The sequence below is a fragment of the Orycteropus afer genome, unplaced genomic scaffold (assembly GCF_000298275.1).
Source record: "Orycteropus afer afer isolate SDZICR_OR568_19922 unplaced genomic scaffold, OryAfe1.0 scaffold00356, whole genome shotgun sequence".
Lineage (NCBI taxonomy): Eukaryota > Metazoa > Chordata > Mammalia > Tubulidentata > Orycteropodidae > Orycteropus > Orycteropus afer.
The window spans coordinates 3,239,343-3,250,671 of NW_006921943.1; the positions used below are offsets into that span (position 1 = coordinate 3,239,343).

At 54.0% G+C, this 11,329-nt stretch overlaps 1 protein-coding gene across 1 annotated transcript in view; it reads right to left on the reverse strand.

The window, feature by feature from the left end:
- LOC103207171 (myelin basic protein) overlaps window positions 1–9,298 on the reverse strand; it is a 36,582-nt gene extending 27,284 nt beyond the window's left edge. The window contains exons 1-2 of the mRNA XM_042782522.1: window positions 9,122–9,298; window positions 6–67 (exon numbers count right to left, since the gene is read on the reverse strand). Of these exons, the coding sequence (XP_042638456.1) occupies window positions 6–67; window positions 9,122–9,298 (239 nt within the window). The remainder of the gene's footprint in view (window positions 1–5; window positions 68–9,121) is intronic.
- Between the last annotated feature and the right edge of the window lie 2,031 nt (window positions 9,299–11,329).

Sequence of the window (11,329 nt, forward strand, 5' to 3'; positions counted from 1 at the left end):
TGCACAGCCCGGGCACGCTGTGGGGAGGAGAGGGCACAGAACTTCCGCCCGGCCTGAGCCAGGGCACCTGCTGGGGGACACAGAGTGGCCGGTGAGTGCGGCTCGCGACCGCCTGGGTGCCACATCACTGCACCTGGCGGCCCAGGCCTGCTTAGAACATCGGGAGCTGAGGAACGGGCGGGCTTGTGAGGACGCTGGGGGGACACTGAGCAGATAGGGCCGGGGGACACGAAGCATTCCCGGAAAAGGTTCCACGCTGGGGCCCTGCCCTATCAGGCGCATTTTCTGAAAACTGTAGCTGTCGCGGCATGTGGGCCATCTACCAGCAAGGAGGAGGGCGCTTTCTGGGTGTGTTAAGAGGGCTCTTGGGGTCTGTGATGAAATGGAAACATTTGATATCCAATTTTATTTATAGGGTTTATAAAACATATTATAGGAGCTCTGGTAGCATAGTTGCCTAAGGCACTTGACTGCTAACCAGAAGGCTGGCAGTTCAAACCCACCAGCCACTCCTTGGAAGGAAGATGGGATAATCTACTTCCATAGGGATACCGCCTCAGAAACCCAAGGAGTGGTCGCTGAGTCGGGTCCGACTTGACGGCACATCACAACAACAACAAAACATTTCATAGCAAACGTGCCTGCTTTTGTAGAAGGGTCACCACTTCTGCCCCATGGGGCTGAGTGCGGGGGTCTGTGGCCTTTACCATTTTCTCACAGAGAATAAAGGAAGGGCTGTTAGTGCGGTGGGATGCTCTGGGTCTCTCCAGCCAGCCGCCCAGCTGCTCCCCGACTCTGGGGAGGCTCCCCACTCTGCTCTCGTCACGACTTCTCAACAGCATCGGGGTCCAAGGCCATGTGTTCTCCCTGCCGGCTCTCAGAGCAGCTGCACACCAGTCACAGGACAGGTGAGTGGGCAGAGTCAGTGAACGAGGGGAAGGACCTTGGTGCTTCTGTCCAGTTGGGACAAAGAGCAAGTGTGCCAGGGGCTGAGAACAGTACCCAAGGATGCTGGCGGGCTGGAGGTGACATGATGCCACCACACCAGAGGCCCTGCCAGGCTGTGCATGGCATCAACCTTGTGTACAGGTGGTCAGCTGGCTACCCGTGGAATAAACACTGTAGTTAGCACACAGCAGGGTGTTAGCTCCTTCTAGAAATACTCCTGCAGCGTGAACAGGCTGGGCTAACCTGTCGTGGGCGAGGGCTTAGCTGCACAGCTGTGCTAGGCTCTCTCGGTACGAGAAGTGTTCTACATGCTCTGGGAGCGCCAGCGAGTTAAGTCATGGCCCTGGTGGGACTTCAGCCAGCCAGAGCGAGTGTTTTAAAGTGTGTCAGCTGACAGTCACTATGGTAGTTACCATTGTTCCACACGGCTGTCCCCATGAGGGGTGACATCCCTCACATGGGTAAGTCAGGGTGAGAAACGGGGTCCAAAGGCAGAGAAGCCTTTTCCCTTATTGAATACGATGCTCCTCCTATTTCAAACGACTGCATTTTACTTTGTATGTTTTGGTTGAGGATATACAGCCCCACAGACCCCACGCCTATGGTTCCTGCATGACCATTCAGTGATGTTCATGACATTCTTTGAGTTGTGTGGCCGTCCTAACCTTCCTTTTGCCAGGTTATCCACCCCCATTAATCTCAACTCCCTCCCTCCTCAGCTTTTTGTCTAACAACTGCTGTTGTCAGTTGGGTCCCATAGAGAAAGTTCTTAAACGTGCATGATGCTCAAGGCAGACATTTTTCACTAGTTAAGTAAAGGATTGTTTGCTTTTAAGAAGACTTCCGGGAATGTTTTTGGTTTAAGGGTTAAAGGTGATGTCAGGGCAGTAGTTTCAGGGGTTGACCCAGCGTCCCTGGCTCCAGGAAGTCCATGGGACCATGAGGAGGATCATCAAGATGGCCATGGGGTTCTGTGGCTTCTGGTGACTCTCCTATACTGTTGGGCTGCTTGGTCCCCAGGCTACCACGCACGGGGACACAGGGCTTGGGGTGGGGGCAGTGCCTGCCGCTGTGAGGTCCAGGGGCCCCTGCGGGAGCTGACTGTTTCCAGGAATGCAGCCTGGGATCCTGGCGCCAGCACTGTCCCAAACAGTGGCAGGGAGAGGAGAGGTGAGCCTTGCCATCTGTGCAAGGCCCCGAGGGTGCGCTGCCTCGAGCCCAGGTGTGCACATCTCATCGAAAAGTAAAGTCCCTTCAGTTCAAGAACCAGCAAAGCAAGCAGGTTCCGTGACTCGTGGGGCCCCTCAGTGAGTGGGGGGGAGGACAGAAAGTCACAAGTGGCCTTGTAAGAACTCACATTTGGTCAGTGCCCCCGTTCACGGAGCCCCATCAGAAAAGCCCACCTCTCTTGTTTTGCCTTTTCAGTTATTTTATGGCATAAGAAGATGCCAGGGACAATTGAGTGTGGGGATAGATGAAAACAGCACAACTCGATGGGGGGGGGGGCGTATGGCACCAGTGTTTGACAAGAAATGAATTCATTCTTAAAGGCTAATGAAAGATCCTAGTGACATCCAGGCTGTTGATGGTATTTCTCTCCTAGCCATGATACCTGCCCCCAGGTGTCAAGTTCAGCTCTCCCTGGACCAACCAGAACTGTCTGTTAGCAAATGCTAATCGCACGAAGGGGAAGAAATGATGATGGGAATAAATGCCTTCCGATGGAACGGAGTTGAAATGGACAGATGAGTTAGGACTAAGGACCCACCAGTAGGAGGCTCTGGACAGATGATGGCAGACTAGTCAAAGTCAGTTCAATGTTCTGCTTGTGTTTCTCATTCACAAACAAGCCCAGATTTAGCCTTGATCTTGTCCACGCACTGCTTTCTGAGGGAGAGCCTGCCCACCTCTCTTTCAACCCCTCGAGCATCCCTCCTGCTCTTTAGCACATACACCCACTGAGGGGACTCAAGGGATCCAGGCTCTCATTTGCTCATCTACTCTACAAATGTTCACTGAGTCCATTGTTGATGTCACACCCACATTTCCGGGCCCGTAGAGAAGGTGTGCCTGTTAAAACTGTGTCAGCTTGGCTGGAGCTTGGTTTGAGGGGCTGGGCAGCTGGGTGTAGTTATTCCCCATGATGAGACTGGTGATCACCTCCATGGTGGAATCTACTGGAGCAGCTGCCTTAGGGACGTGGTCTGCTTCCAGTAGAGAAGAAGCATCGAGGAAGGTCCGTGCAGCTTTGTGGCAGGCCTGGACCCTGCGTGTAGCTGTCCTCATTCAGCACCCTGCCATGTTTCCTGCCAATCTTGGGACTGTCTCTGGAGTTGAACTAGTGGCCTTCCATATTGTTCAGTAATCCTGGAACTGTGCCAATTTATTTGTTGACCTTGGGTTTGTCAGCCTCAGCAGCCAGCAGCTGTCTGAGTTAAGAGAAGCCTCCACCTTCAGTGGGCCGGAAGCAAGAAGCAGAGCTAAAGCCCTAGGTCAAGGGACTTTCACCCAGCCCCTAGAGCCTGCCACCTTGAACTCAGACTTCTAGCCTCCTAAACCGTAAGGGAATAAATCTGTTTGTTTGTTCAAACCACCCATTTGTGGCATTTTCTGTTAGAGCAGCACTAGAGGACCCAAGCAGATGGGCTCTGTGACAAACATTAACACACTCAGCAGATAAGAACCGTCACAATAGAAAGACTAGAATACTGAGAACTGGCATGGGGGCAGCAGAGCAGCATCACTGTGTGTGAAAGAGGAGGAGGGGGACCCGGGACCCTCGTGGGCAGCAGGGCCTGTGTCAGCACCTCATACTTACCTGTTGGTGGGCAGCACCACGAGGCCGTGAGAACACCAGTCACACAACACATTCACTTGTAGTGACACTAAAACAGAACTTACCAAAATCCCCACAACTAGCACACGATTGTTGGTCTGTGAAACTGTTTAATGAATGCGTAAAAGGCAGTCAATACATATAAAGCCAACTTTGTGACAGAATCAAACTGTGATACAATCACGCAGAGGCAATGCCCGCTCAACGCACAGACGTAATTTACAAACCCATCCTGAGCAGAAGATGCGGCATGTCGCTGCCCATGCAGGCACATGACTTGCAAAACGGCCAGCTTTGTAAACAACGCTGGACAACTGAGCTGTGGAGATGACCGAAGGACACAGTAGGGGCTGGTCACTGAGCCCAGCACAGCTCTGATGAGTGACCAATGGGGCTGTGAAGCTCACGGCCACGCCAGGAAGAACTTGCCCGCAGTATCTGCAGGTCTGCATTTCCTTTAAGAGGCTCGGACCCATCTCCTGGCCAGTGAGGCACTAAGCCAGGGCTCTGGCCACATGGGTTCATGCAGTCTCCAGGCCGGCCTCTGTGCACTGCTGCCCTCTCTTGCTTTGTGATTTATTTTATCTGGCTGCCGCTGATACACACGGCACAAAAGACCCCATTGTGACAGCTTCTACAAGGACCACTCGGGGTACCGATGACATTCCTGGACCTGGGCAACCTCTCTCCACCTTTTCTGAGTTGTCCCTCCCCCACCAACATAAACTCACATCCCAAGGCTCTGATCCGGTCTTTGAAGTCACTTTGATCTTGTGGAGACAGTTTTTAAAAGAGCACAGTGCACTCGGCAGACATTCTTTATTAGTTAAGCTAAACCACTGTTCAGTTTTAAGAAAACTTCTGGGAATGTTGTTGGTTTAAGGGTTAATGATGATCTCAGGGTCCTAGTTTCATGGGTTCATCCAGCCTCCATGGCTGCTGCAAGTCTGGCTTCCATGAGAATTGAAATTTTGTCCTACATGTCCCCCCTTTTGAGCAAGATCCTTCTATAGAATCCTTGATCAGAATGTTCTGTTGTGGTAGCCAGGCACCATCCAGTTGTTCTGATCTCCTGGCAAAGGGGGCAGTTGTCCATGGAGGTGTTTAATGGTTCCTCCTCATTAACATAAACTCACTGCTCCCCAAGCTTCCCATTTAACCTTTTGTGTTGCTGTTGTCAGTCTGACCCCCTATAGATAGACCTTAGAAGAACTAACTGCTCAAGTGCTACTGCATTCTTGGGAGTGACTACATACAAGTGCAAATGAGCGCAGGCAGCTCCTGTGCCACCGTGTGACGTGACAGGCTGGCAGTAGCCTTACCCTCCTGGATCTTGGGAGTACATACACGTCACAGTGTCCTGCTAGGCTGCCCCACTATGTCCTTCTTACCGTCTTCACACATTACACCTCCCCATAGGATTACAGAATTAAATTCACAAAATCAGAATATCATTTGAACAATGAAGGATTAGGTTACAGTACAACTGTTGTTGTTGTTGTTATGTGCCCTCGAGTCAGCCCTGACTCGTAGCGAGCGACCCCTCCTTGGGTTTCTGAGGCAGTATCACTACGGAAGTAGGATTTCTCAACCTTCCTTCTGAGGAGTGGCTGATGGGTTTGAACCGCCAGCCTTCTGATTAGCAGTCAAGTGCCTTAGCCACTATGCTACCAGAGCTCTAGCATGTGCTTAATGAAATCGGAAAGCAATGGGGAAAAAAAAGGACATGGAACATTTTGGTTAATTCATAAGACTGACTGCCCCATTCTCCCCACCCCCAATAGCGTGTAAGGCCAGACACTGTTCTGACCCCTAAGTCCCAGTGACGGACAGAGCAACAGAACTGCAGCTCGGAGGGCTCTGGGTTATGAGTGGAGCTTTTAGTGCAAAGTAAATTGAGGCAAGGGGCTCAGGTCATCAGTGGTGAAGTCAGCTTCCACTTGAAGTGATAAGACCTCTGACAGCATGAGGACATGGGGAGACACCACCTGGCTCAGTGTGTTCCCACCATGTCTTCCAGGTGAATTGTCACATGGTGTTCCTGTCACCAAGGACCCCTTAGTTAGTAGTAAAACATGCAAGGGAAGAGGACTTGGCAAAACCCATGGTTCAAAGTTTCATCTTTTCAGGTGTCAGTTGGAGAGAGGAACAGTGAGGGGCTCTCAGTGCTTGATGGTCAAGGACCAGGTGAAGGGTGATAACTTAGGAGAGACAGCCCCCATCTTCACCCGTCATCTGCCCGTCTCTCTCACAGCCCCACATTCCAGGGGAGAGGCGCCTGCGCCTCAAAGCCAACACTGTTCTTTTCTCTTTCAACAAAGGGGGCTTTCATTGGTGGCCCTCACAGAATCCGCCCCCTCGAGGCATCTGTAACACGCTTTCCCCGAGGTCAGCTCCCTGCTCTCCCGGCTGCACAAAGAGGGCAAGCTGCCAGCACATTCCGGGGATGGCGTAGGCAGCTCTGACACCTGGCACCAAGTGGTACCGTGTGATTCTCATGGGGCGTGGTGGGCCAGGGATGGCGCACCCCCGAGAAGGACTGCTGAGGGCTACAGTCAGAGACAGTGCTAGTCTGTGAACAAGTGAGGTGGGGCACAGACACAGAGGCCAGGCAAAGCAGCGCCTCCCGTGTCTCCCGTCTGTCCCCAGCCTCCCATGTGCAGTAGATGTGACACCACACCTGGAAGATGGTGGCGTAAGTGACAGTTGGTGGCCTTTGGAGCCTCTCCTTTGAAAACTCCCTAAGGGATCCCAGAGGCCTTTCCTGTCATGGACAAAGGGTCCTGATATAAACCAAGCACGTGAAAACAAGAGAATGCAAAAGTGACCCCGGAGCAGTCCATAGCGACAAACATCTCAGACCACGTGCAGGGTGCAGGAAGCTCACAGCCAGGGTTTAAAGACAAACGGCCAAGCTAGCAGAGGGTCCACACCCACAGCGTGATCAAACAGACGCTGCCTGTAATCCCTGCTATGTTCAGCCAGCGTGCTCCACAGCGATGCAATCCAGTGTGTGTGTGGACAGTGTGTGTATAGAGAGTGTGTGTACACACTGTGTACAATGTGTGTGTGTAGTGTGTGTACAGTATGTGTGTACAATGCGTGTGGACAGAGTGTGTGTTGAGAGTGTGTGTGTGTAGAGCATGTGCGTGAGTAGTGTATGTGGACAGAGGGTGTGTGTGTGTGTACACAGTGTGTGTACAGTGTGCGTGTCGTGTGCACAGTGTATGTGTACAGAGTGTGTGTGTGTTTGTGTGGACAATGGGGCAATTCTTGGGCATCACAGGGAAAGCTTGTTCATTTAAAAATCTGTACCCATCTGTATGGGATGGGGCGAGAACAGAAGGGATGGACAGAAGGGCTACTTCAAACAGCTTAAACCCATTATTTAAGAATTGGTTTTAGTCTTTAAAGGATCTCTGGTAGCGTAGTGTCTAAGGCATTTACTGCTAACCAGCAGGCTGGCGGTTCAAACCCACCAGCCACTTCTGGAAGGAAGGTGGGCAATCTGCTTCTGTAGAGATACTGCCTAGAAACCCAGGGAGGGGTCGCTATGAGTCGGGATCACCTGAATGGCAATGAGTTTGGTTGTTTTGGTTTTGGTTTTTATTCTTTAAAATCCTGTCACTATATTTCTCTGGATCTTTGCCCAGTGGTCTGACAAACAGGGCAGGGTTAGGACCTTCTCTGCGAAGGCACCAGGGAGTCTACGAGATTCTAACGCAATGACTGCACACATGTGCAAAGCATGTTATACACAGCCTGTACCTACATCCGCCTGAGGTCAAGTCACAGTGCAACTGACATAAGTACGTCCCCCTTTTAATCACCTTCCACTTCACCCCTCGAATGAGGCCAGGGCCACAGCGCCTGCTACCCGTCTCCTCTGAGGGCTTCAAATGCTCTTTTCCCGCCCCTGCAGCACGCAGACTAGAGTCAGGTTTTGAAATGGGTGTGGCTTCAGGCTGGGCCCCACAGGAGCATGAGGCTTCTTCAGTCTGCCAATCCCACCCCTGTGCTTGAAGGAACGAGCACCTGCAGTTGAATATGAGCTTTGGAAATAGGCCAGGTGAGCGAGGTTTCAGCGAGGGCACTGCCACAAAGAAGACCGAGTGTCCCAGATGCAGACATCAAGGGGCCGACCAGAGCCCCAATCCTGTGGGCACTCAGAAGTGCCACGCAGTGCTCACAGGGAGCCAGGAGATGAGGGCCTCTCGACCACCAGCTCGGCAGCTGCCACAGGTGTGCGCCTCACCTGAGAGCCAGGTGTGCGTGAGCCCAGGCAAGAGGAAAACTGCCATTTCCCAGCTGTCCACACTTTTGACAATTCTGGTCGGAGGCTGAAGCCCATTTCTGAAGCCCCACAACTCCAAAGATGCCCAGGGCTTTCTGGGGGCTTCTCACCCCGATGAAGGAACACACTTTGACCAAGAGCCCCCTCGGTTCCCCAAGTCCTTCCAGAATCAGCACACTGTCACCTGCAGAAAAGCTGCCTGTGATGTGGGCGGGGGGATGCCCCACCCCCAGGCTCATCGGGAAGAGCCCTCACTCTCCGAATCACCCAGGATCCAGCACCCTAAACTCAGGTGTCATCTGTGTGCGCAGTCCCTGGGGGCCCCCCTGGGCAGACATGAGCCACGAGACTGTCCCCCCACCATCTCTCCAGCACACGGGGCGACAACTGCAGCAGCAATATGGTCTCTTTTAGCAACAGAAGATTGGCTTTGAAATAATGACAGTTCCCAGGGTCTGCACTCAAATCAACAGAATGAACAAAATCATCAAGTTTTGATTCACAGACACACTCATGTACTCCCCACCCCACCTCCACTAAGCAAGTCAGACGAAACAGCGAGCTTGCCCAAGGCAGACTGGAATTTTCGGAGTCAGCTCCAAAGTCCTCCTCCACCTCAATCGTACGATTGTTGCAAAGCAGCTCGGGCACGGACGCCCAGGACACAGAGCACAGTCTAACGTGGGCATGGAGGGGGCAGGCAGGCGGGCGGGAGAGGCTCGGGCAGCCCAGGGACCCTGGGACACGGCGCTGGGTCTGGGTGCCCACACCCCCCACCTGGGAGACCAAGACTCCAGAGTTCCTGCCGCCCCCAGCCGCAGCCGGTTTACAGCCCCTGGTGAGGACCACAGGGCTTGTGCGCGAAGACACTGCAAGTGACAGCCCAGACCGCATGGCCTGGGACCGTCAGCCTTTCTCAGCGGGGCCTCAGCAGCTAGGAGGGACCCGCGGTGGCTGCCAGCCCTCTGCCGGCTCAGCTCACCGACACGTGTTCCTGTGACACTAACACGGACACGCGTCGCCGCTCTCTACTGGGCGCTCACCTTGCCGGAGCCCCTCTTGGGCACAGCCCTGTCACCGGCAAAGAACCGCCCCAGCGAGTCCAGGATGCCCGTCTCCCTGTGCCTCGGGAGGAAGCCATGCCTGGCATGGTCCATGGTACTTGCTGTGGCCAGGTACTTGGATCCGTGCCTCTGGGAGGAGCGCTTTTGTGACGCCATGGCAGCCGAGCCGCCGGCCGCTGTGCTGTCTTCTTGGATGCTCTGCAGCTCTTCTGACTCGGAGGGCCTGTCTTTGAAGGTGTTGTCCTCCCTGCCCGGAGCATCTCGGGAAAAGAGGCGGACCAAGTGGGGGCGGCTCGACGGGTCAGCTGGGCTGGCCTGCTGCCAGGCATTCTGTGGGTCCGCTGTGCGACTGGGGTCTGTCACCGCTGTGCCCTTGGCGGGGGGGCCTTTGGGTAGTGCCACATCTGCCTCTCCTGCAAACAACAAGGGCAGGATGAATACGGCCCTGTGCCCGGGGCAGGAACAATGCCGCTTTCTCCACGAGCCCCGGCCGGCCTGTCTCACACAACCCCTGGAGCACGGACGTGGCAGGGCAGCCACCGCGTAGCTCTCTCTGCCTTTTGCAGAAACTGGCCTGGCTCGAGCACCCTGGCCGGAGTCCTGTCCGTCCACAGAAAAGCCCCCAAACCAAAGCAGCTGTTCTGGGATTTCCTGAGTTCCTCTGGGTCGTCACCCGGACTGGACCCACTAGGGCTTCCTGCTCTAACGGCCTCGCACACAAAGCCACCCCTGGAAAGTGTGCCCCAAGAGCTGCCTGCTGCATTGGGGGGACAGGCACGTTCACGGCACATCTCCCTGCAAAGCCTGCGGCACACGCGTTACACCTGCCGGGAGCATGTTTGACAAAAGGTGTTCTTAATGTTCCCAGTTGACAGAGAGAGAGAGAGAGGGAGAGAGAGACGGAGAGAGGGAGAAAGGAACTTCCCACACCTTTTTGTGATTCGTGCCACATGGGAGTGAGGCACTTAGAACTGTTTAGTTTCCAGATTCCACAGGGTGCCCTTCTTAAGAGAATTGCTGATTCGGGCCATTGGGGCTTGGGCTTCTCTGAACAGCAACAATGAGAGGCTCACGTGGGAACAGGGCAGCTCATGTTCCGTCTGGCCCTGCACAGCTTTACCAAAAATGCTACGCTTCTCCCAAGAATGACAGCACAGCCATTTCACTGTGAAGTGACGGCGAGTTAGGGTTAAACAAAGACCACCCTTTCCTCTGCAAACTTATCTATGGAAAACGTGGGTTCCCTCACTTTCCTGTAACACTACGCATGCATCTGCCCACCTGCCCACCCACCTATCCACTTACCCACTCACCCACCCAATCACTCATCCATTTACCCACTCACCCATCCATCCATCCACCCACTCATCCACTTACCCACCCACCCCTCGCCCATTTACCCACCCAATCACTCATCCATTTACCCACCCACCCACCACTCACCCACCCACTCATCCACCCAATCACTCATCCATTTACCCACTCACCCCCTCATCAAGGGGCCGACCAGAGCCCCAATCCTGTGGGCACTCAGAAGTGCCACGCAGTGCTCACAGGGAGCCAGGAGATGAGGGCCTCTCGACCACCAGCTCGGCAGCTGCCACAGGTGTGCGCCTCACCTGAGAGCCAGGTGTGCGTGAGCCCAGGCAAGAGGAAAACTGCCATTTCCCAGCTGTCCACACTTTTGACAATTCTGGTCGGAGGCTGAAGCCCATTTCTGAAGCCCCACAACTCCAAAGATGCCCAGGGCTTTCTGGGGGCTTCTCACCCCGATGAAGGAACACACTTTGACCAAGAGCCCCCTCGGTTCCCCAAGTCCTTCCAGAATCAGCACACTGTCACCTGCAGAAAAGCTGCCTGTGATGTGGGCGGGGGGATGCCCCACCCCCAGGCTCATCGGGAAGAGCCCTCACTCTCCGAATCACCCAGGATCCAGCACCCTAAACTCAGGTGTCATCTGTGTGCGCAGTCCCTGGGGGCCCCCCTGGGCAGACATGAGCCACGAGACTGTCCCCCCACCATCTCTCCAGCACACGGGGCGACAACTGCAGCAGCAATATGGTCTCTTTTAGCAACAGAAGATTGGCTTTGAAATAATGACAGTTCCCAGGGTCTGCACTCAAATCAACAGAATGAACAAAATCATCAAGTTTTGATTCACAGACACACTCATGTACTCCCCACCCC